Source organism: Protomyctophum parallelum (genome assembly GCF_964188405.1).
Source record: "Protomyctophum parallelum genome assembly, chromosome: 21".
NCBI lineage: Eukaryota > Metazoa > Chordata > Actinopteri > Myctophiformes > Myctophidae > Protomyctophum > Protomyctophum parallelum.
Window position 1 is genome coordinate 27,530,111 of NC_139713.1, and position 27,085 is coordinate 27,557,195.

The window sequence follows — 27,085 nt, forward strand, 5'->3', positions numbered from 1 at the left end:
AGCCACATTGACAACGACGCCATCTGCTTTGATACTATTTTGATTAGTTGGTGTGAACCAAATGCCGAAGACTGCCACTTTGGCAAGGCAAAACGGTAACCGAAATACCCATACTCAGCAGAGCATATCGTTGCTTGTCGGGAGGAAACCTCATAACTCCATTTTGGAGGTTTTTGACATAAATCCAGTGCTATTGAACACCCTTTACGTCCGTGTGTTGTTTAGAAAATATTGAACCAGTGGAAAGTAGTAAAAAGTGCTTTGGACAAAACCTCTTAACTCCATTGGACCCTCAAAATGTCTGCTAAAACAGCTAACTCCACCACCTCTCCCCCTCTCATGCATGGAAGAATAAATGTCATCAACAAATACAAATAGCTCAACTTACAGAGGAGAAAAATGGAACACGGTGGCAATGTACTGTATATGACCCCTCATCTCACTGGGAATTAATATCTAACGCCACTTGTAGTTTCCTGACTGTTTTCCAGGCCAGTTGTGAAAGAAACCAGCGATTCACATCCTTTAACAGATGATGACAGGGCATTCCACATTATGGTGGCAGAGTAGCAGAGTTGTCCCATGTTTGTGGTAAGTTTAGGGGTACCAGTGCGTGCTTGCCTGCCTGCCTCATAGAGTTACAATATAGCTAGAGGATGGAAGGCCCCGCACACAAGGCACTCTCTCCTTCCTTAATTAAGCACCGACCAGGTGCACCAGGGTTTCAGACGATAGATTGCACGATGCAGTCGCAGAAATGCGATCGTCTCCCATAAATGTATTGAGTTACTTTCCATCACTGGTGACGAGTCCATGACTTCAGTCATCTATGACATCAGTACCGTGACATCAGCAACGTTCATATTTGGGCAACGTTTCGACCCTGTCAAACCTCCATGAATTAAAAAATAATCACACTTGTGTGAAGTGATTTGTGCCTTGAGGGTGTTCTTTATCATCAATAATACACGCCTGCGACGCCTCCAAAACATAGCGCAGAAGTGCATTAATGACACCCTTGAGGGCAATTATACAACAGTTACCCTTAAAACTAAATATCATATTATTTTAATGACAGATGTAGCCACTACAAGAAACTAGCTATAGCCTAGCCACTGAGTCTGCTGCGTTCTGGGAGAACAGAGCAGGTGATTTTTTGATTAGGTGTTCCAATTCTGTCGTTTAATTGTGATATATTGTTGATGCAATATCAATATCCTCTTCCAATATATCGAATATCGCAATAATCGCAATTTATCGAATATCGTGATGTTATCGTTATCGAGGGCCTAATATCGCCACATATATCGTATCGTGAGGTACCCATATCGTATCACCCCTACCCCTTAGCCCCCCCCTCCCAAGCCGCTACATCCTACACAGGCTACAGTCATAACCCACTCATCCCTCCCTCCCCTTCTCCCTCCCCCCCACTCAATATCCTAACTCTTGGGTGTATAAGGCTCTGCGCTCGACATAGACAGGCGTTAAAACGGGTGCTATGACAACAGTTTGCGTTGTGTATGATGTCAGAAAAGACTATATAATGTCTTGCAGATAGGACTATAATGTCACTTTAGAGTTTGAGAGCTGAAGAAGGAGGCAGGAGTAGCAGACCAGAGGTCGGTAGCACTCGCACAGACAGAACAGAGACAAGAAAAGTCTACGCTGAGCGAGTGAATCCAAAACCAATCTGCCAAAATGGTGAACTTTACCATAGAGCAGATCCGTGGAATCATGGACAAGAAGGACAATATCCGCAACATGTCTGTGATTGCGCATGTAGACCATGGAAAGACTACCTTGACAGACTCCCTGGTGTCGATGGCTGGCATCATCTCCTCTGGCCGCGCTGGAGAGACTCGTTTCACCGACACGCGCAAAGACGAGCAGGAGCGCTGCATCACCATCAAGTCCACCGCCATCTCTTTATATTATGAGTTGAGTGTCAATGACCTGGAATTCATCCGTCAGCGCAAAGATGGCACTGGTTTCCTGATTAACCTCGTCGATTCCCCCGGGCACGTTGATTTCTCCTCAGAGGTGACTGCCGCTCTCCGGGTCACTGACGGAGCCCTGGTTGTTGTGGATTGTGTGTCTGGTGTCTGTGTGCAGACCAAGACGGTGCTGCAGCAGGCCATTTGTGAGCGCATTAAGCCTGTCCTGATGTTGAATAAAATGGACCGCGCCTTGCTGGAGCTGCAGCTGGAACCTGAGGAGCTCTACCAGACGTTCCAACGTATTATTGAGAATGTCAACGTCATCATCTCCACCTATGGAGATGATGACGGACCCATGGGTAAGATCATGGTTGACCCAGTCAACGGTACTGTTGGCTTTGGTTCTGGTCTCCATAGCTGGGCCTTCACCCTCAAGCAATTTGCGGAGTTATATGTAGCCAAGTCTTATGCCAAGGCGGGCAATGCACCCACGACACCCGCTGAGCATTGCAAGAAGGTAGAGGACATGATGAAGAGGATGTGGGGCGATAAGTTTTATGACCCTACAACTAATAAGTTCAGCAAGAATGCTACTGGAACCGACGGCCAGCAACTTCAGCGTACGTTTGTCTTCTTCGTCCTGGATCCCATATTCAAGATGTTTGATGCCATCATGCACTTCAAGAAGGAGGAGATAGTCAAGCTGATTGAAAAACTAGACATCAAGCTGGATAAGGCAGACAAGGAGAAGGAAGGAAAAGCCCTGCTGAAGGCTGTGATGCGTACCTGGCTGCCTGCAGGAGAGGCTCTGCTTCAAATGATCACTATCCACTTGCCTTCCCCTGCCACGGCCCAGAAGTACCGTTGTGAGCTGCTCTATGAAGGACCTGAGGATGATGAGGTTGGTAGGGGTATCAAAGAATGTGACCCCAATGCTCCACTGATGATTTACATCTCTAAGATGGTGCCCAGCGGCGACAAGGGTTTCACTGCTTTAGGACGTGTCTTCTCTGGCATGGTCTATGGTGGCCAGAAGGTGCGCATTATGGGACCAAACTTCACTCATGGACAGAAGGAGGATCTCCAGATCAACAAAACAATTCAGAGGACACTTCTGATGATGGGCTCTAAACAAGAGACCCTCCAAGATGTACCATGTGGGAACCTTGTAGGTCTTGTGGGTGTGGACAAGTTCCTTGTCAAGACTGGGACCATCACCACTTATGAGCAGGCCCACAACATGAGGCAGATGAAGTTTAGTGTCAGCCCTGTGGTGAGGATGGCCGTGGAGGCAATGAATGTGTCTGACTTGCCTAAGCTGGTGGAGGGCCTGAAGCGTCTGTCCAAGTCTGACCCTATGGTACAGATTTTTATTGAAGAAACAACTGGACAGCACATCATTGCTGGAGCTGGAGAGCTACATTTGGAGATCTGCCTTAAAGACCTTGAGGAGGACCATGCCGGCATTCCAATCAAGAAAGGCGACCCTGTGGTGGCCTACAGAGAGACGGTCACTGAGGAGTCGTCGCAGACGTGCTTGTCTAAATCCCCCAACAAGCACAACCGTCTGTACATGCGGGCCCGTCCTTTGACTGATGGTCTAGCCGAGGACATTGACAAGGGTGAGATGATCAGTGAGAGTCAGGATTTAAAGATTCGTGCCCGTTACCTGAGTGACACGTACGGCTGGGATGTCAATGAGGCTCGTAAGATCTGGTGTTTCGGACCTGAGACAAAAGGACCCAATATTCTAGTGGACGTGACCAAGGGAGTGCAGTACCTTAACGAGATCAAGGACAGTATTACCAATGGCTTCCAAATGGCTACCAAGAAGGGTGCCCTGTGTGAGGAGAACATGCGTGCAGTTCGCTTCGACATTCATGATGTCACCCTGCATGCAGATGCCATCCACCGTGGCGGAGGCCAGATCATCCCCACAGCTCGTAAAGTACTGCTGGCCTCCCAGCTCACAGCTAGTCCCAGACTCATGGAGCCAGTTTACCTGGTTGAGATCCAGTGTCCTGAGGGAGTGGTCGGAGGAATCTATGGTGTGCTGAACAGGAAACGTGGTGTTGTGATTGAAGAGTCTAAGATCAAGGATACACCTGTGTTCATTGTCAAGGCCCACCTGCCAGTAAATGAGTCATTTGGTTTCACAGCTGACCTGCGTTCCAACACTGGCGGCCAGGCTTTTCCACAGTGCTCGTTTGATCACTGGCAGGTGCTTCCGGGAGACCCAATGGATAGCACATCCAAGACGGCTCTGGTCATCGCCGAAACACGCAAACGCAAGGGCCTCAAGGAAGGCTTGCCTGCATTGGACCAATTCTTGGACAAGCTGTGAAAGGCTCATCCCCACCTCCTTCCCCCCTCACTCCCCTCCTAAATACCTCCACATTGAGAGACAAGACTCTTAGCATTATTACGTATAAATATGTCACAAACAACACAGTAGCCAAATAATACTAAAAATAAATAGAATAAGAAGATCAATAAAAAGAAATATCCCAAACCCTAACCCCAAATAAAGGCTACAGGCTGCAGAATTCTCAGTACTACATTTATAGTCTACATAGTAGACCTTTTCTCCATTCTTTTTTTCCCTGTCACAATTATACTCAGGTACTATATGATTAACTGTGATGTTTTAAATTGTGATAGGGGCACGGTGGCACAGTCCGTAGTGCTGTCACCTCACAGCTAGAAGGTCCTGGGTTCGATTTCCGCTAGGGACGCTGTGGGCGTGTTCCCTCCTCCGCGTCATCAGTGTCATCAGTGGTTGGCGAAAGGGCCCTTCTGTGTGGAGTTTGCATGTTCTCCCCGTGTCCCCTAGGTACGTACCCTCACAAAAACATGCAGTAATCCTGGTCTCTAAAACTACCTCCCCCTGGCCAGCCGGGGCGCCTGATGGAGGGGAAAGGAACTGGTCGGAATAACGTGTTCCTTCCACGCGCTACGTCCGGCCAGGGAAATTCCCCCTGTCAAGTGAAAAGAAGCAGCTTGGACTCCTCATGCATAGAAGGAGGCATGAGGTCAATCCGCTGCCCCCCCAGGTTGGCAGAGGAAGTGTAGCGCCCAGGATTACATTAGATAATTGGCACTGGGTGACAACTGGGTTGCAAAATTGTGGGATAAAAATTATAATGAAAAAATTAATTGTGATAAATAGTAAAACCTGTCAATAGTCCCATCCCTACGCACTGGTTCTCCGGGGACCCTCATTGGTCCATTTAGTTCCATGTGTACACGTACACCCGTGTGAAGTGAGGGGTGCAAATATATTAAAGTCTCATGTTGATTAAGATGTAATGGTGATGTAAAACAAACGGTGCAAACACAAACATTAAACGCCATCAACAATAAAGAGACAATATGACGTAAATGACACAATATGACAACAAACATTGAACTAAAGACCATTAAACCTGTGTGTAGGAGGGGCTAGCTCCCCTCAAAAACTGTGGGTCTTTGAAATTAACAATTTCATTGTGTTTCTGTCGTTGAACATAATTATGAATAAAAACGTTTAGCCTTCAAATAACAAATTTGATTTAATTATGTTATACTTCAAAAGAAAAAATCACACCCGTGTGAAGTGGTGGGGCTCTCTAATCATCAATGGCAAATGGTGCATTTATATAGCGCCCTTTATCCAAGGCGCTTTACATAGATTGTGTGCATTAAATTCACCCATTCACACACACATTCATACACCGATGGCAGCGGAAACCGGCACCAACCAGCAATTTGGGGTTCAGTGTCTTGCTCAAGAACACTTCGACACTAACTCTGGGCAAGCCCAGGTTCGAACTGGCAACCTTGTGGTTACCATTCAGTCACTCTACCCCTGAGCCACCGCCGTCCCAATCATCAAACATCATCTCATTCTCAACCAATGGCACATCTCCCACCCATTCACGCCGGCCAATCACAATTTGTGTCCTCAATTTTGTCTTCAATGTTTGTATTTACACTCAACTCAACACTCAAAGCTAGGAATAGGAGGGGCTAGCGCCCCTCAAAAACCCCTCAAAAATAATCACTTATGTGAAGTGAGCGGTGTCTCTTATCATGATGATGATGTATGATGATGAGAAAGTCATCACACATCACATTCCGACACCGATGGTGTAGTTCTCAATCCGTGATTAAACCGACATACACACAAAGCATTCCGTGTTTAGACAGACATACATACATACAGTCATACACACATCAAAGCTGTGCAAACAACTCCTCTTAAAGTGAACGCTGATGGTGGCACAGGTTAAATACATTTATGTTAACAGAAACAGAACAGTGAACGCTGATGGTGGCACAGGTTAAATACATTTATGTTAACAGAAACAGAACAGTGAACGCTGATGGTGGCACAGGTTAAATACATTTATGTTAACAGAAACAGAACAGTGAACGCTGATGGTGGCACAGGTTAAATACATTTATGTTAACAGAAACAGAACAGTGAACGCTGATGGTGGCACAGGTTAAATACATTTATGTTAACAGAAACAGAACAGTGAACGCTGATGGTGGCACAGGTTAAATACATTTATGCTAACAGAAACAGAAATGATTAAGCAGCGACCAGGTGCACCAGGGTTTCAGACGATAGATTGTGCCGTCGCAGAAATGCGGAAGTCTCTCATTGTAGTACAGTACAGTAAAATGTACTGAGTTGCTTTCCATCACTGGTGACGAGTCCATGACTTCATGACATCAGTACCGTGACATCAGCAACATTCATATTTGGGCAACATTTCCACCTTGTCAAACCTCCATGAATTAAAAAGAAATCACACTTGTATGAAGTGAGTTGTGCCTGGAGATTAAGCAATATTACACGAGAGGGTGATCTTTATCATCATTAATACACGCCTGCGACGTCTCCGAAATGCAGTGCAGAAGTGCATTAATGACAATAAAGAACACCCTCGAGGGTAATTATACAACGGTTACCCTTAAAACTAAGATAATCGCTAAAGAAAAAACATATTTTTTTTAACGACAGATGTAGCCACTACGACCACAAATGTCCCAAGAAACTAGCTATAGCCTAGCCATCTCAACCCGTTTGTCATGTCACACCCCCAGTGTGACATGCAAGAATCCATTTGGATCTTAACTATCATTTAGCCGGGGACCCCCTGGAACTCTGGGACCTCGCTTTGGGAACTAATGGCTTAAAGGGGCATTTCACCGTTGGAAGAAACTCCAGTCACTCAATGTTAATGGTATTTTTAGTAGATAACAGTAGCACAATTTGAAATTTGCACCCTCTGACCAGAAAAAGAATGAAGTCTGTGTATTTGACTATAGGGTTTGACTGGATTGCTGAATTCCTACAATGCCCATTTTGCTGCGCTGTTCCTCTTTGTGGACAGGGGGAGGTGGGGAGGTGTGACTTTATCCTCCCATTTTCTACAAGGTCTGCTTATTATCAGCAAATTTGTTGCTTGTAAATATTGGTGGTTCACTATGGTCAAGAATTAGCCTAGAATAACATTTCAATGGATTCGGTTTCTGTTTTTTAGGAATGCTTTTTGAATTTATTTTAAAATAAAAATAATTAAAAACAATGTAGGAAACCAAAAATGAAGGGGACCCATACAAATCGGTCCGTGACCCATAAATGGGTCCCGACCATAGAGTATATATGAATAGAGAAGGCACCCAGAGGAAACCCTGAGGCGAAATGGACATAGTGGCCGAAATTGTCATTGCAGCTCGAGCCAGCGCTGCTCCGTTGACTATCATTGCGCACGTTCATGTGTTTGAGGCCATGACACGTGAACGAATGTTTCATACGTGAACGCGCACAAACGGCACAATGATAGTCAACAGCAGCGCGTTCATGTGTTTGAGGCAAATCCATCCCAGAATGCACTCTGTTCCTACCAGGAAGGAGGAGTGAAATCGCCTCATGCGCTTTTGAGCAACTTAATGCAAGTGGATGGGAGGAGAACTCGGGTGTCTTCTCTATTCATATATACTCTAACGTCCCGACCCAGTGTTTGAGAACCACTACTCCAATAGACTCTTCTTCTCTTTAAGATGTAGTCTGACTGTCTCTGTTACACCCCCCCCCCCACACACACACTGTCTCTCTCTTTACCTTTGTCTCCCTCTCTCTCTCCCCCTCTCTCTCGTCTTGTGTGTAGCTGACAGCCTATTATATCGGCCCCCTGGCTCATTTTCCACGGGTGAAGAATTACGACAAGCCAAGGGACATCAGGGATTCCACACAGATCCCCAGGCTGAAGGTGGTTTCATTTTCCACTCATTGGCTTGTAATCCCTGCGCCTCCCTCACCTTCTGTCTCAGTGACAGCGTACTGGAGACAAACCCAACAAGAGCCTCCAAGCAGTATTCATTTTGTCGACTAAACTTTAATTAAGTTAATTTCACTCCTACTTCCGGCATTAACTAAATCATAAAATCACAATATACTGTAGGGGCAGTGAGGGTATTGCAAGTGGGCCCCAAATAATTGGCAAGACACTAAGATTTTCTTACAAACAGTAAATGGGAACTTATAGTAGCCTACTTAGTTGAGCTGGAAGACAATGGATTGATTAATCGTTAAAATAAACAACTCTGAACATGTCCACAAAAACCCACCCATCTGACCATTAGTTTTGGAACTATAACACGATTGTTGGTTTCCCCATGGTTTTCCCCTTTGAATAGCATCAATATAGTAGCATCTACAAAGTAATATCCAGTGTTAATTGAACGCACAGAGTGTAAAAAAGCCCAAACTGACTGAGTGTGAGTGAGCGAGCGAGCGTGCGTGCGGACTTAAGTTGTTTGTAGAGAATTGATCTCCGTGAGTCCCATTAGAAGCTATAGTCTGTGAATACCAAGCAGAGAGGTAATTAATAGTAGCTAATGGACTCTCTCTTTCACTTTAGCTGTAGTCTCTCTCTCACTCCGTTACCCCCTTCTCTCTCTTTCCATCTGAGAGTTAGGAACAGTTCTCCTGTCCTGGTGAAAAAAAATCCCTCTCTTCCTTCCCTCCACTTCACTAAACAGGCTTCCAAAGCCAAAAGCACCGTAGGCAATGTCTGCAATACGCTGGGGTATATTAGTCAATGTGTCCACACCATTGTATAGGCACAGTGGATGGATGTGCATATATTTTCACACACACACACACACACACACACACACACACACACACACACACACACACACACACACACACACACACACACACACACACACACACACACAGTAACCATTTCAATTAAACACAGAGATATACAAGCTCAGAGGGAATCGTGTCTACTAGGCAGCTATTCGTTGGGGATCCAACCATCACTTTTAATTAAGACAATCACTGAGAAATACTGCGATTCACAGCTTAATTAAAGGTGTTCTAGAATCTAGACTAGATGTGCAATGACCCTAAACTTGTCTTACGCCAGTTATTCTCAAAGTGGGGTTCGGGAAACCCCAGGGGGTCCCCACTCCCAGATATGGAATATTTGATATAATACTTGTCTTAGGGTATTAAAAAATAGCTGATCTGCAAGCTCACGTGTTGCGATACAACGCTGAGTACTGTGTACTTGTTTGAGTACATGTACTTTACTTGAATATTTGTATTCTTGATAAATTTCACTCCACTACATTTCAAAGACAACTATTGTACTTTTGACTCCACTACATTCTACAACCTGTCATTGTGAGCTTGCATATCTAATATTATTTTCACTTGATAATTGGGCACCAGACATTTCATTCGGCAGTGGTGGATTCCGCAGGCTCCACCGGCAAAGGCGACAGTGGTGCCGCAGGCTCCACTGTCTGGCTGCAAACAATCTCTTGGGTGGTCACCAGACTATTCCCGGTTGTCACATAGTCTATTCCTATAAGTCACTATAAATAGAAAACTAAGAACTAAAAAACATCGCTAGGATGCAACTCGGATGTATCCTCAGTGATGTATCCCAAGGTCATCTGGGTTTCGGGTCTTCCGACATCATACCCCTCACTCGGGTGAACCTGCCGGGGTGAACCAGTCCCGACTTACGTCCCAGTAGCTACCCTCGATCAGTCCCTTAAGGCTCATACATAGTCTGGATTTTCGGTGGTGAGGTGACCACCGCTCCGGTGGTGAGCTGACCACCGACCAAAAACATTGAGCAAAAGTAAAAACAGAGAGAAGGGCTGGGGCGGTGGCAGTGGTTTGCTCTTCACCGCAGCTCGTGACGTCATGTTGTAGTTTGGTGGTCAACTCACCACCGAAAATCCAGACTATGTATGAGCCTTTAGTATTCAAAAGTAATTTATACTTTTGAATACTAAAAGGGTTCCTGGTTGATAAGGCTTATATGCTTTAATACATTATAATTGCACGGTATAACAGAAAATTTAAATTACCTAGAATATATTTTATCTATTTTAGAAACAAGTCAAGGGAGACATCGGCCGTCGCAGGTAGATAGATAGATAGATAGATAGATAGATAGATAGATAGATAGATAGATAGATAGATAGATAGATAGATAGATAGATAGATAGATAGATAGATAGATAGATAGATAGATAGATAGATAGATAGAGTTTTGATGCTCATAAACCTTAGGAAGTATTAAGATGTTTTTTGAGTGGGGCAACCACTCCGAGGAACAGCAATGTCCTTGTTCACCTATGTGTTTGTTCACCTATGTGTTGGTTCACCTATGTGTTCATGAGAACCAGTATGACTGACTACCAGTAGGGGCGCTGTTGTGCCAGAAACAGAGAGAGAGAGAGAGAGAGAGAGAGAGAGAGAGAGAGATAGTATTAGTGCTGCACTGTTGCCTGCTAATGAGAGAGAGAGAGGAGAGGAGGGGGGGGGGGGGGGGGTTGCACCACTCAGTTCACACGGGTGTGATTTTTTATTAGCACATGCATTCCATACATTCCATAGGGCTGGACCAGACATGGACAAATGACATCACCTTGTGACAGGCACTGTCCCCCTTGAGTAAAATAATAACTGTTTCTAAAAGAAGTAAAATATTGAAGTTGTTTTTTATTTTAGATACAGAGGGCATTTATAATGTATTAAGGCATATTCGGCATATTTAAGTGTATTTAAAAGCAAGTGCAAATGTTCACGGAGAAACTTTCATCATAGTTGACCTACTGGAGTTGACCAAATGAAATCTCAAGACTGAAAATGTAATGATGATGTTTTAGGCCGACCAGCTGAAGAAATCAAAGATTTGAGCTTTCATGACATTTCTGAGACCATTCATGTTTCTGGAAGATGTATGTATTCCATTGCTAGTTTGACCGAAAATAGCCGATCTACAAGCTTGAAGATCTGCTATTTTCGGTGAGCAGCATGCTTTCACAAAAGACATGCTTGTTTCTATGGAATCCAAATGACTGAAATCAGACTGAGGACTTTGATCCCTGGGTCGAGTAGAACGCTGTGAACAATAAAGTATAAAAATGAAAGAGTTGTCAGAGTGATGAACGCCTGACGTTCACTCCTCCTGGAAGCGCAGAAGTAGCATCAATCACACATCATGACAAGGAATGTTGAGCTGGGTGGAAGCTGAGGGCACCGTCCACCATCCTTTTGGGTTAAAACTGTCGTTCATTATCTGCTATCACATAAACTAGTATCTGTATTATTAGGGGATGTTAAGAATGTTGATGTTAGGAAAAAGACATTGTAGTATGACATTCATTTTCCAAAACAAAAACATAAATAAATATGGAGATATTGACCATATGAACACTGCAGCCATCTTGCCAGCAAGGTGGTAACTAGCTGTAATTTCCGCATTGACAGCCCATACATCCAACAGAAAAGTTGGATGAAAAGCAAGCTTGCATTATCCTCTTTCTACCTGCGTTTGTTTCATAATAATAATGCAAATTCAAAACAGGTGGCACACAGGTCACAGGACCGTTGAGAGATATCCAACGAGCACTTCCAAACTCCAACATTTAGAAACAAATATCACCTGCAAGGAATTCTTGACATGAAGTAGCTCTGACTCATAACCTATCTACGGTTAAGAACCAGGCATAAAACATATATATCCCCAACGGCCAGCCATGTAAATAAATGACAAGAGGGGGGCTATGAAATAGCAGAGGGTGGTTCTACACTCCCACCCCCAGAAAATCCAACCCTGGGTGTCGTTTGAAAATTACAGCACACAGAATAAACTGTGGAGGCCATATTTATATGCACTGGTGCACTCTATCTACACTTGACACTGAGGCTGTCTCAACACCACTCCACCACCGGTTGGCTTACATCCCCATGGGGAAAGAAATGTTGATTTTGACCTTCAGACCAGGTTCTGAGAGAAAAGCTGTGATTCAACAGCTCCTGGGTTCTGTGCATTATACAACACACCGCTCCCGATGTGCTACCGAGGGAAGACACGTTTAAACACGTTGGCTTAAACCCTATATATATATACTTTGTTAACCGTGGCCCCCCAGGGGTCTGTACTGGGCTCCATCGGCTACTTTCGTAGAATGTTCGCCTGTTTTCACAGACTGTTCGCTGTTCGGTCAAAATCAAATCACGTTCATTGTAACTTAAAACTCACATCACTGAACTCACCACAAACCTGAAACCCAAATGAGCATTTCTATAAAGAAACAAAGCTTATTAATATTTTAACAGTAAAAAAACAGATCATTCGAGCCACAATTTTTATCCGTTTTTATCCGGTTAACAAAACTGGGCTTCACCCAATTGTGATAATTGCGATAATATCGAGGAATCGCAATTATTTTGGCCACAATAATCGTGACATGAAATCATCCTAACCCTACTGGGGTAGCAATAATATCACAAAGTTAATTCCATCCCCATCCACCCTCTCAGCACTGCAGCCACCAGCTGCCAGGGATGTGAGTCCATCATCTTTGAGAGGCGGTTTCTAGGATGTTCCAGAGCTGCGGAGGTAATTTATGGGCCAATTTAAACTTCTATCAACACACAGTGTATTGGCAGCGGGCGCTGCAGGCCGCAGTGGGGGAATAGTGAGAGGAATATTAGGCTACCTTTAAATCCTGGAAGACAGAACAGGGTGCAACAGCAAGATGGGTAATATGGGCTATGCACCAGTGTTGAAACTATGAAAACTATGACTACCCTTTTTCACTGCCCTTTATCAGGCTAGCGTGGCGGTATCGGGTGGACATCTTGTAATGAGTGTCCTAAACGGTTACTTTTCAGGAAATGAAAAGCCTGTGTTCTAATGTGCTCCACGCTTAACCAGTTTCACTTTCAAAAAGGTAAATTCTACAATTCCGATCTACAAGCTCACAACACAACTCATTGTGCGCTCGACTCGTAATTTACAAAAAATAAAATACATTCAAATAAGAGATACAAGGTTTCAGTGGCCCAGCCATACAGTAAAGCCTTGAGACCACAATTGCGTTGAATGTGTTCTTCTAACTCAGAATAGAGGCTTGCTCAGTCAAAATGACATGGGGGCCATATCACTCTCTTGCATGAGCAGAGTACTGGGCAGTAAGCTGTAGTTTGATGTTGTGTATTATGTTTATGAATGGTAAATGGTGCATTTATATAGCACCTTTATAGATGTGCATTACATTCACCCATTCATACACTGATGGCAGTGGAAACCATGCAAGGCACCAACCAGCAGATCAGGAGCAATTAGGGGTTCAGTGTCTTGCTCAAGTACACTTCGACACTAACTCTGGGCCTGGGGGAGCCCGGGATCGAACTAGCAACCTTGCGGTTACGATCCGGCCACACTACCCCTGATCCACCGCCGCCCATGTTTATGATCGGATGGCGTTTCATTCAGCATTGTTTCACTAGGTTTTTCAGATTGTTAAATTAACCACTTGGCCCCCTCATATATTTCCCTATAGCCTAGACCAAATCGCAACCTACGATCAACCTATTTACAACGAATGTTTGCTTGTTATATAGTGACATGGCCAGAATAGTACCTCTTATCAATAACAGACTATAGGGGTGTGACTATTCACGCAGCTCACAATACAATACACAACACTGAGTTCACAATCTCTATGTACGATACTAGTATACATATTTTGAATGCAACAAACCAATCCGTTGCTAAAAGTCTTTCCTGTCATCATCAACGTGTGTGTCATCTTCAACTCACAGTTCAGTTCATTTCTATGAAACTTTTTTAAGTGACATAAAATACAATAATGTGAGATGTAGACAACCACTTAAAATAAGGTACAAAGGAATAACCTTGGAAATAATTAAGAGTGATGGATGACTGGGGGGATTTGGGGCATAGAATGGAGGAATCCTCAGAAACTAGATAGAGAGAGAGAGAGAGAGAGAGAGAGAGAGAGAGAGAGAAAGAGAGAAAATTTCAAAGACTAACCCTCTTTGCGCTGACAATAAGCCATTCTGACCCATTTGCTTTTTCCAAACGACACAATTAATTGCACAAAATTATCACTTATATAACACACATATAACCATGAATAGAACACACACACACACCCACACACACACACACACACACACACACACACACACACACACACACACACTCTTCCACTCAACTCAACAACACCACAGTCAATAAGCCAGCATTATACACGAAAATACACAGACTGCGACAGAAAAAGAAGGAGCAAAGAGAGAGAAAGAAAGAAAGAAAGAAAGAGAACAGAGGAGGCGAGGAAGAGAGGTCAAAAGTGACAGAGGTCAAAAGAAAGAGAGGCTGCAAAAGCAAGAGAGAATAGAGAGTGAGAAAGTGAGCTAGGCAAAGACAGATTGAGGGGGAAACGTGATGAGGAGGAGAGAGAAAGAGGGAGGTGAGAGAAAGAGTGACTGAGTGAACAAGAGAGAGTGAAAGGTAAGAGAGGGAAAGAGAATGAGAACCGTACAGCCTGCCAGACAGACAGCTCTGTAGAGAGATCCAGACAGTGTGTAAAGTGACTGACCTGTGAGCACAGCCTTAGCCGAGGGCTCGGAGAGGTCCAGCGCTGACTTGCCGTCCGTGTTGCGGATGCTGGGGTCGGCGCCGTGCTGCAGCAACACTGTACAGCAACAAGGCAGACACAGAGAGTAGCTGAGCTCCTGCACCGAGACGCACACTCCCCGACACACAGCACCTCCCAGACCGGCTGCACCTCCACCTCCGCTGTCCCGCAGCATCATGCCCCGTTCCCCTACTCCGAGCTCCCCGAGACCAACCCCTTTGCCCCCGATGTCTCCCACGCCTCTCCTCCTCCCTGGCATGTCCTCCCCCGGCCGCCCCTCCTCGGGTCCTCCCCCGGGACGGGGAGACATGCCTCCGATGTAAACAGCAGACATGCTACCACTACGGAGGCTGCACAAGTGGAGAGGACCAGACCGCAGCAGCAGTAGGAAGAAACAGCTACGTGACGAGCTACGCTAAACAGCTGTGGTGGGGAGGGGGGGGGGGTAAAGCTGCAACTAATGTAAGCTAACACTAGAATACATATAGAAACCAAACAGACAAAGGAAAGGAAGGAGAGGGAGAGAGAATGATGGAACGTCTGACTGAGGCTAATCGGGGAGGAGAACGGAGACAAAGCCAGCGGGCAGAGAGCGAGCGGAGAGACTTGCGCCTCTCCAACTGACTGAGCGATGCAGCGGAGATCGGGATAAGGGAAGGAGGAGAGGAAGGGGGAGAGAGAGTGACAGAGAGAGAGAGGGGGGAGAGATAAGGACAGGGGGGAGGTTGAGAGACGATGACAGAGGTGAGGGGCAGCAGAGCCTGGGGAAAGGGACTGAAGGGCAACGACAGAGAGGTGTACCGATACAAAGAGGCTGAGTTGGTAGCGTGTGTGCAGGTATAGACAAACAGGGGGATTCAGCTCTACAAGGAGGCGAATGGAGGGAAGGAAAAAATGAGAGAGTAGAGTAGAGGAGAGGAGTCATGTGACTCCCTAACAGGTATGAGCTGAATAACAAACTATATCTGCACCCAGTTCTTATTTCTTTTTTTAAGTTAGCTCTACTGAAGGCATAATGTCTTTTCTCGCTCTCCCTCCCAACTGCAACTCCCATGTACACTGCTTTATTCAAACTGACCAGTGTGTGCGAGTGCACATCATGCATGCATGCATGCGTATGTACGTGCATGGGTGACCCTACCTCAACAAAATAGGATTTAATCCGGTGCCAAGTCCACACACACATAACATGCTCACACAGACAATGCAATGCACATGCATGCACAATGCACATGCATGGACAACCATACAGTACGTACACACATTCTACGCATGCGTATGTCACTACTCAGTGACTCAATACACTGACTGTTTCATCATCAAAACAACATAAGGCCACAGAACTCCATGACTTTAATATGTTATGGTTATGGGCTGATTTTACATGAACATGAACTTTCACACAATGTTGGGAGGGTAAGTGTAAGTGGGCATGGCACACAGGTAAAGTTCCTGCCTAACACCATGGAGACCGGAGTTTGAATCCTCTCCCCGGCTTTGCCGGGCATTCCAACAAACACAACTGTTTGTGTTTGTTGGAATCTCTGCTGCAGCTGTTGATTTTGATGGACATTTTTGATTTACTTTTAGTCATAGTCTTTGGAATAAAATTAGACTTTGTTTTAGTCATATTTTCGTCATAGTTTCATTTCCGTTGACTAAATCTACAGTTGATTTTGTCTAATGCCTGATTTTACACTTGCGCATGCAAGTGTAAAATCGCAAGCTCACGTTGTGAGCTTGTAGATGGCTTTTTTAAGAGCGCAACCATTCTGTTTGTCCAACATTGTGTGAAGGTTTCACACCAGCCATAACAGATTAAACTGACACACTTTTTGTGGCCTTGTGTAGTGTGTATTGAGTCACTGAGACTGACAGGCACACACACACACCACACCATGCACGCACGCATGCCACTCACACACACAATGATATACTGTATAACATAACAGTCCTACTCCTCTATTTATAAGGGAGGGGACCCCTATTCAAAATAGCATCGAGGACCTTCTATGGTCCCCATGTATCACTTGGAGAACCATTCACCCAAATCAGTACAGGTACATTCTCTCCATGAGACTTTTACTAAAAAAACATAGATGGTGCAGTGCAAGTGAAATGTTTGTGGCTGCAAGAGTCAATACTTTTCAAGCTGTTCTCCGGAACTTAATGCATAGATTCATGTGTAGCTTGGATGAGTCTGTGAATAGCATCATCGTCAGTATAAATAACCCTGTCAAAAGTTGCACTAGATACTCCTCTAGCCTTAGAAAACATTGGCTTAAAAGCCTTTATTTATAACTGTACATTTTGACTTTTTTTATTGGATGTATATTGTATTTTGTATGTTTCTCTATGGACCCTGAGTCTGCAATAAAGGCATTCATTCATTCATTCATTCATTTTCCCTACCTGTTACAGCTACTTTGCTGTGGCTATTGACATACTGTCAACACAAATGACTTTCCATTACTTTCCATAAATCAATGTATGTAATCACGGTGACTCTGTAGCGGTAATCATATTGAGCAAAGCTTGTACGTTACGAGCCAAACGCATCAGCCCTTTACGTTGCTACCAATTGGCCTGGCACATCATGTTCATCTCAAACTCCCCCCCCCCCCCCCCCCTGGGATAAAAACATATTCTCTTTCTATTATACTGTTGTGCTGTCTGTTCCTAAGTCAGCCAGCAATGCCGTTTCCGATTCCAATTGAAAACAATGCTGGCCAGAGCACATAACTGTAACTGGGAGTAATCAATGTGGTTTTGTCTCCTGTGCAGGCTTGACTCTTTAGCAGTAATGCAATTTATGGATTGTTTGCTGCTTTACGGTTAATGGGAAATTACACACAGGGGAAGTTCATTGTAGTTTTTCAAATCACAGTGATTACCGTGAAGCAGAGTCATTAGTGCACACTCATTTATTAACTGTTTACAAAGCACTGATTTGGAGAGGACACACTGGATCAGTGGAGCCATTCTGGCTACTGGCATTCCTCTCATAATGTGAGACCTAACTCGCAGTAACAACTAATATAGTTTTATAGTTTTTTTTAAATTGTAAAATGTAGCTTTGTACTATATGGATTTTAAGTTTTTTTTGTCCAGAAGAAATCTGTCTAATATGAGGATTTACTGCTTTTTTGGTTCTGCAAAATGACAAGATCCAGCAAGTGATCTTTATACTGTTGCTCCACAAACAGGCTCAACAGCTTGAGAAGAGAATGGGATATATTAATATTCCAATGCCAGCATTGCTCTTTTTGCTGACAAAATCTGTTTTGGGCCGCCGCTGCAGCACATTATATACATAGTGAAAAGAAAAACGCTGATCTACAAGCTCAGAATCAGAAGCGTTGTTTGTGAGCGTGTATATTTGCTAGGCAAATTGATTTAGTGTAGAGAGAAAAGAAAGAGTGCCTAGTATAGAAAGCCCAGCCTCTAAGCTTTACAATGCCAGATTTGTCATGGGCACTGCAATAGTGCCAGTTGTTATGCAACTGGACCACTGGTTCTCAAAGTGGGTTTCCGAGGACCTCCAGGGGTCCTTGGGGGGGTTTCTAGGGGGTCAAATAATAATCTAGCCACACACACACACACACACACACACACACACACACACACACACGCCTGTTGTTGACACTGATGTCACTTAATGTCCTAACTATTACTCGAAATATAATTTTGACACCATAGATTTCACTGTGTAGTTTATGAATTGAACACATTGATAAAGTTCCCTCCTGCGGTTGATGCAAACGCAGCAAATTATGTGCAATTAATATGCAAGAACTAGAAAAAGTGCCCTTCCGGGCACAGGTCTCCACCAGGTTATCCACAGATCCGTGCAGTTAGAGGTAAAAACACTTTTTGGCCAGTTATAGCGCCACCTTGAGGCTGAGTTGAAATTGTTCATGTGGCATTTCGTCCTCGGCCTAGTGGGAATGTGGGTGCACAATTTCACGGAAATCACACGATGTGTTCATGATTTGCAGCATTTTGTTTGAAACTGAGCACTCCTGTGAACTTTGGAAGCCAATCTTAACCAATCAGGATGGAGTCTGATAAATCTGAAAGACCCGTTCCGTTGAATGGCTCTAGAGAGACTGTGTACCAATTTGCGTGATGTTTGGACAAAATGTGTAGGTGTACTGTGCAAAAACTTGTTTTGCACAAAGCGGCCTCCTGGTGGCGCTATAACAGGCCGTTCTGGAAAGTTTGGGGCAGAGGTTCATGGTTGGCATCCAGGGAGTGTGTGTGCAAAATATGGCATCGACCGGGTTAACGGTGGCTGTTTTGCACAAAGCGGCCTCCTGGTGGCGCTATAACAGGCCGTTCTGGAAAGTTTGGGGCAGAGGTTCATGGTTGGCATCCAGGGAGTGTGTGTGCAAAATATGGCATCGACCGGGTTAACGGTGGCCGAGATTAGCTGTTCACGGACACACGGACGGACACACGGACGGACACACAAACGGACGGACGGAGTGCAAAACATACTCTCCCCACATGCCTTCGGCCTGGTGGAGACAATTATGCAATTCCAGCCCCCAATAGCATCGAGTCTACCGAAGTAGAGGTGAGAATGCGACCTTAGGGTAAGATAAGAGACTTCTAAAAGACAGATAGATGAGATAAAGGAACAGAGAGAGTTTGTCACAATTTATGTATAGTAGCAGCTCTGAACATCAGGAAAGAAATAAGTGGTGGGAAAAAAACAGAGTAAAAGTACAAAAGTATTGTTGTCAAAATCTAGTTAAAAGTATCAAAAGTAGAGAGTAGCCTACTGTATTATGCAGAATGTCCCATTTCACAAGTTTTCAAATGTTTAAAATGCATTCAAAATAATTTGAAAATAGCAAATCTACAAGCTCACAATGTGTCGCATCGTGGAAAAAGCAACATAGAAATACTATTTTTCAAGGCAAAATGTCCACACATGTATAGTAGAATTTGAGAAATAGTAATTGAAAGGACCATTGTACTGGCCCTGACAAGAGACATGGTTGTTTTATGGTTCAAATATAGATATTTATTTAGAGTAAGATTTACAATGAGGAAAAGATGCATTGGATGATGATTAGACATTTAAAGATTAGTACAACTAGGACAAATACAAACTTTTCAGGATCATTCAAATAAAAGAAATAGCTAAAGCAGCAGATCTACAAGCTCAAAACGTGTCAAGCTTGTGGATCTGCTACTGTTGGTGCTTTTGTGTGACGCCGTGGTATGTATGATCAAGTGGAACGTTAATTTACGAAAAAACACAAAAAGGTGGAATATGGACAGACATCAACGTTATGTTTTTGTACAGTATGTGCGTGTATGAGTACCTATGCAGACGTCGATCTTGCCCTTGATAGCAGCCTCATGTAGCGGTGTGTAGTTCCAGTTATCTCTGGCATTGGGGTCAGCCCCCTGACACAGCAACAGGGACACCACCTAATAGCAAGAACAAATGACTCAACTTACTTTATTCTGTATTCTGTAGTCTGTATTCCAGATCACATTGCCTTCTCCTGAAATCTCAAAATGAGTCGCCACAAGTTCAATTCAAAAAGCCCAGTCAAAAGATGTTATATTGGATGTCCCTCGATGTTTTGTTGTAGGGACAATAGTTCAGGAAGGTTAATGTCTTGTCATTAACATTACAGATTCAGGAGCCACTCAATTTCAAACACGTAATGGCTCGCTTCGAGCCAGTATGTCTGAGAGGACCACAACGGCATCATGGCTGGAAAGCCTTTCTCTCATCTTCTGTACTGCAGACAATCAATTGAGGGTTCGATATGGTTCTGATTCAGCCAGGCAACAGCTCTGTCTTTGTTTTATATACAGTTCCCCTCCTGTGTGTGGTCCTGCTGAGAGAACCTTGCTGGCCTCTAGTCTGTGACATGGTAGTGCTTAGCAGTCATGCTTAATATACTTATGTCAGCTATCTCATACAGCATTGGTGGTTCAGTGGTAGAATTCTCACTTTCCATGCGAGTGACCCGGGTTAGTTCAACACTGGTGTCATCAATATTATGGCCCAATTATGGAGGTCTGTGTGGCTTCATACTGGCCTCTAATAAGAGATCCTCTGTCGTGCCATATCACCAAACCAAGAACCTTTTTACTTTCCAAGACCTCCAAGTCCTTAAACAACTATGAGGGCGTACAAGTGGAACCAAATGGACCCTACACGCTCAGGCCTAGATTTTGAAGGTGCGTTTTACCAATGGTAATACATAAATTGGCCTCGCTCTGCGCACATTCGTATTATGAAAGGCATATCGGCCCGTGTTGAACGCACTCGGCCCGTGTTGAACGCACACACATTATGGCTTACCGCGTTCCTGAATATTTTAGCATTGTGGGAGTGTCCATATGTTAATTATTTTCGCTTTGCGCAATTTGCTATTAAGCCCCTTGACCTAAAGACACTCAGCGCATAACGATTAGACGTGGGTCTGACCACCTCATAAACGCAAAAAGTACTGTTTGATTTGACACTTGAGCGGCTCTGGGAGGCTGCTAGAGTGTTGCCATGTCTGTTTATTATAAGCGGCTTATTTTTCTGTAAAGTTGCTTTCTGTGTGGTTGCTTTTCTTGTTTCTAAAGTGGTTATTTGGGCTTTTCTCCTAATGTTGTTTAAACCAGTGATCCTCACACAGCACATTCCCATGTCAAGGATCCCCAGATGTATGCATTTGCCCAACTAAGGACGGCTAATCCAAAAATTAAATAAAAAGATTACTTTTGAAAATAGCAGATCTATACCAGCTCACAATGCATCACATTCATTAAAACTATGAACTCTGACTGCAGGGGGATATATAATGATCATTATAACAATGTGCAAGAACATATTTAAAAAGAAGGAAGAACTTTATATTTGTGGACAATCAAAATATGTTTTTTTATTTTAATGTGGTGTCATTCAAATTAATCTGGATATGGCAGACTCACTATTTAGAAAATAAAAACATGGCACTTCATTTAAAATAGGTTACAGACCCCTGTTATATGCGCTTCTTTTGGGATTATTTTTATAGACCTATTTAGTTGTTTCTATGGGACATGGCAACAGCTGCTCTCTGCTGCCGCAAAGAGAGAGGCTTTCTTTAGTAAAAATGTTGAGATTAGAAACGGCCATAATTCTTACATTTCTCAACCTTTAAAAAAAATAAAAACATCTCCATAATCCTTGGGAACTTTGCTTTCATACGCTGTATCACACCCGATTCAAGTCTTCTTAAATAAAATGCTACGAGCGAACTCAGCGAAGACCATACCATCGGGGCCACAGCATTACGCAGCACGCATTCAACTCATTCCTTCCTCGTGATTTGAATGAAATAAAATATAATAAACGTTATTTTACTGTTTTTTTTTCAATAGAAACAAATAAAGAGCGTGTGTAGGCTACTGTGTGCAAGTGCAACAGTGCATATACATGCATGCACTAGGCTATATTTCTTCCGTGTCGGATGGTGATTGAGCTCTTCAAGTTCACAGCCCGTTTGTCTTTCATAAAAAACGTTGATATTAGCCTATAAACACTCATGGTTCTCTCATTTCTCAACCGTTTTATTAAATGTAAAAATCTCCATATTCCTTAGGAATCTTGCTTTCATTCGCTGTATGGTACATGGTTCTATCGTTATCGAATTAAACAATATCAAACGAACTTGCATGTTCGGGGGTTAGACGATTCTGGGAACATTACGCATGGATTGCCAATTTGCCAATATGCTGCTATCTACTCGCAGTTCCATTCCGATCTGAAAGGTATAGGTGGGTCTGTTCTTTTGAGGCATAAAGGTGACAGCATGCAGTGCAATAGGAATAATTAACCCAAATGTGACAAAGGCATGTCATGTCTTCTATGGTGCCAGCCTGAAGAAATGTAATACCACGATCCCCAAAGTGCGCATTCCGTATGTGACATCAGCTGACTGGTAAAGAGAATAGTACGGACATGTTGATTGGGTACGTCTCAAACACGCCTTAAACACACCCATGACTAATTCAAGGCCGTTTTGCGCACTCCACGGGGTGTCGAAAGCGCTTCTTAACATGCTTAAAATTGCTATATGACTTTCCACACGCCCCCAGCTCTAAAAACTGTAATATGATTAGTAATATAGAAGTAAGTAAAATAGAAGTCCTAAATGGCACCCTCAGAGTCAAAGTTATGGGGGTCCTTGAAATTACTAAGTGTTTTCATTCCATACCTCAGAGTGTCCAAATGAGCAGGCATTGTGGAGTGGGATCAGACCCCCATCATCACGAGCGTGCACGTTAGCACCAGTCTGAAGGAGATGGTCCACAACATCCTTCCTCCCAAAGCCTGAGAGGAGACCACAGGACAAAAACAGTACTGATCAATTTAACCCATTATGAAACAGGATCGATTTGAATGATCGGTTTTCAAAAACAGCCCAAGATAGTGAACTTGATTCATTGATTGATTTAATACATTATTAGACAGAAATGTGAAAACAGCAACACAATTAAAAACTTGGTCAAAAAGTCCTTGCGGTCTTGTTTCCATTAAGGGCCGATGTATTTAATTCATAAACATAACATGAAAAATAACAACAAAATTCAATGTCATCACAAAGTATAAATGTACAATGAAAGAAAGAAAAGTGGGTGGGGGGTGATCACCTGTCTAAAGGCTCATACATAGTCTGGATTTTCGGTGGTGAGGTGACCACCAAACTACAAAATGACGTCACGAGCCGCGGCGAAGAGCACACCAACGCCACCGCTCCAGCCCCAGCCCTTCTCTCTGTTTTTACTCCCCACCGCTCAACGTTATTTCAGCTCCGGTGGTCAGCTCACCACCGGAGCGGTGGTCACCTCACCACCGAAAATCCAGACTATGAATGAGCCTTAAGGGAATTTGATTATTTATATATTTTCATGTTTTAACGGAAGCCAGCGATGTGCATTTTTTCAGGGAGGGGGTCAGGGCATTCCACACTTGGGTGGCGATAGAATTATGACTATTGACAGCGAATATGAGGCATTCTATGTATAGTGGTGTGGGTATACATTAAACATATAATGCTTAATGTATTGTTTATCAACAATGAAACATTTACAGCCGTCATCTACACTGGATTGCATGATCAATAATGTCAATCGTCTTTAGTTGTTTCTCTGTTCTCTATGATCAAGGAACCAGAAGTAGTTGCCATTCAAGCCACAAGCGGAGCCTGCAGCACCACCGTTGCCCAGGTGGAGCCTGCATAACTATTGTGGCTAAAAATCCATCACTCCTGAATATATATATATATATATATATATATATATATATATTTGTAAGTACAAATTACATTTTTTTTTTTTTAAGATTTATTTATTGATAATGCAGATATTTACAACAATGAATTACAGAATCATGATTTCTTTTTTTTTTTCTTTTTTAAACAAGACAAGACAAACTCAAAAAAGAAAAGACAAAAAACAGTAAAAACAAACCCCCCCACCCACCCCCCACCCCAACCCCAGAAAGGAAAACTACACAGCTCTCATTACTCTGTATTGTACACAACACCTCTTGACAGCAACAACTCGGATAAATACATGAAAATAACAATATAAATAAAAACTAAAACTAAATCAACCCAGAGGAGACATTGAAGGTAGAACCTCAAAGAACCTGCCCGAATGTATTTACATTTCTTCATATTAAAATTGTGATGTGATCAAGATGTGATTCACCATGATTTTTTCAGACCTCCAGTTCTAGGAAATACAGACCCTAAGATATATTAATGACATAGTAAAATGTTGAACATTAGTGAAATTCCCCTTTAAGTGGTAGCCGAACGCGAAAGAAAGTGAGGCTACTTGTGGAAAAAGTGGAAGTGGAGTACCACTACAACAATATTATTACAAACAATGTTGCTTGGTTATTAATATTATCCCTTCTCTGGAAAATACCCAGCCACCAACAAGATTGATTGATTGATTGAAATATTTGTAGATGGTTGGCTGCATTATTTACAAATGGAAATATAGTTTTAACATATGGAAACGTTATTTGTCACTGTCACTATGACTGTAGGGCAGGCTATAAATGTAACCCACTGGAGTGACTGGACGGTCTGGACCTATAGCCTTTTTTGTCAATGATGATAGTAAAGATGCACTTAGCTTTATCATGAAGTTCATGAGAAAGCTTAATTTACCTGCAGCGAAATGCAGAGGCGTAGATTTGCGTCCGGCCATGTCTTTTGCGTTAACATTCACGGCGTCCACCAGCTTCTTCACCCTCGACACATCGCCGTACTGATCAATTTAACCCATTATGAAACAGGATCGATTTGAATGATCGGTTTTCAAAAACAGCCCAAGATAGTGAACTTGATTCATTGATTGATTTAATACATTATTAGACAGAAATGTGAAAACAGCAACACAATTAAAAACTTGGTCAAAAAGTCCTTGCGGTCTTGTTTCCATTAAGGGCCGATGTATTTAATTCATAAACATAACATGAAAAATAACAACAAAATTCAATGTCATCACAAAGTATAAATGTACAATGAAAGAAAGAAAAGTGGGTGGGGGGTGATCACCTGTCTAAAGGCTCATACATAGTCTGGATTTTCGGTGGTGAGGTGACCACCAAACTACAAAATGACGTCACGAGCCGCGGCGAAGAGCACACCAACGCCACCGCTCCAGCCCCAGCCCTTCTCTCTGTTTTTACTCCCCACCGCTCAACGTTATTTCAGCTCCGGTGGTCAGCTCACCACCGGAGCGGTGGTCACCTCACCACCGAAAATCCAGACTATGAATGAGCCTTAAGGGAATTTGATTATTTATATATTTTCATGTTTTAACGGAAGCCAGCGATGTGCATTTTTTCAGGGAGGGGGTCAGGGCATTCCACACTTGGGTGGCGATAGAATTATGACTATTGACAGCGAATATGAGGCATTCTATGTATAGTGGTGTGGGTATACATTAAACATATAATGCTTAATGTATTGTTTATCAACAATGAAACATTTACAGCCGTCATCTACACTGGATTGCATGATCAATAATGTCAATCGTCTTTAGTTGTTTCTCTGTTCTCTATGATCAAGGAACCAGAAGTAGTTGCCATTCAAGCCACAAGCGGAGCCTGCAGCACCACCGTTGCCCAGGTGGAGCCTGCATAACTATTGTGGCTAAAAATCCATCACTCCTGAATATATATATATATATATATATATATATATATATATATTTGTAAGTACAAATTACATTTTTTTTTTTTTAAGATTTATTTATTGATAATGCAGATATTTACAACAATGAATTACAGAATCATGATTTCTTTTTTTTTTTCTTTTTTAAACAAGACAAGACAAACTCAAAAAAGAAAAGACAAAAAACAGTAAAAACAAACCCCCCCACCCACCCCCCACCCCAACCCCAGAAAGGAAAACTACACAGCTCTCATTACTCTGTATTGTACACAACACCTCTTGACAGCAACAACTCGGATAAATACATGAAAATAACAATATAAATAAAAACTAAAACTAAATCAACCCAGAGGAGACATTGAAGGTAGAACCTCAAAGAACCTGCCCGAATGTATTTACATTTCTTCATATTAAAATTGTGATGTGATCAAGATGTGATTCACCATGATTTTTTCAGACCTCCAGTTCTAGGAAATACAGACCCTAAGATATATTAATGACATAGTAAAATGTTGAACATTAGTGAAATTCCCCTTTAAGTGGTAGCCGAACGCGAAAGAAAGTGAGGCTACTTGTGGAAAAAGTGGAAGTGGAGTACCACTACAACAATATTATTACAAACAATGTTGCTTGGTTATTAATATTATCCCTTCTCTGGAAAATACCCAGCCACCAACAAGATTGATTGATTGATTGAAATATTTGTAGATGGTTGGCTGCATTATTTACAAATGGAAATATAGTTTTAACATATGGAAACGTTATTTGTCACTGTCACTATGACTGTAGGGCAGGCTATAAATGTAACCCACTGGAGTGACTGGACGGTCTGGACCTATAGCCTTTTTTGTCAATGATGATAGTAAAGATGCACTTAGCTTTATCATGAAGTTCATGAGAAAGCTTAATTTACCTGCAGCGAAATGCAGAGGCGTAGATTTGCGTCCGGCCATGTCTTTTGCGTTA

The 27,085-nt window shown here is 43.0% G+C and overlaps 2 protein-coding genes across 2 annotated transcripts in view; one reads left to right on the plus strand and one right to left on the minus strand.

Annotated features, from left to right (window-relative positions):
• The window catches only part of LOC310879394 (poly [ADP-ribose] polymerase tankyrase-1), a 69,937-nt gene extending 44,736 nt beyond the window's left edge, over positions 1 to 25,201 (minus strand). Inside the window, exons 1-4 of the mRNA XM_083794035.1 lie at positions 25,109 to 25,201; positions 23,141 to 23,256; positions 20,255 to 20,363; positions 14,880 to 14,975 (exon numbers count right to left, since the gene is read on the minus strand). Of these exons, the coding sequence (XP_083650161.1) occupies positions 14,880 to 14,975; positions 20,255 to 20,363; positions 23,141 to 23,256; positions 25,109 to 25,148 (361 nt within the window). The 5' untranslated portion in view covers positions 25,149 to 25,201. The remainder of the gene's footprint in view (positions 1 to 14,879; positions 14,976 to 20,254; positions 20,364 to 23,140; positions 23,257 to 25,108) is intronic.
• On the plus strand, positions 1,702 to 4,284 carry LOC310879019 (elongation factor 2b-like; the record flags this gene model as incomplete). The annotated part of the gene is made up of 1 exon (XM_083793436.1): positions 1,702 to 4,284. The coding sequence occupies one exon, from the start codon at positions 1,702 to 1,704 to the stop codon at positions 4,282 to 4,284; it is 2,583 nt and encodes an 860-aa protein (XP_083649562.1).
• Positions 25,202 to 27,085: the final 1,884 nt, after the last annotated feature.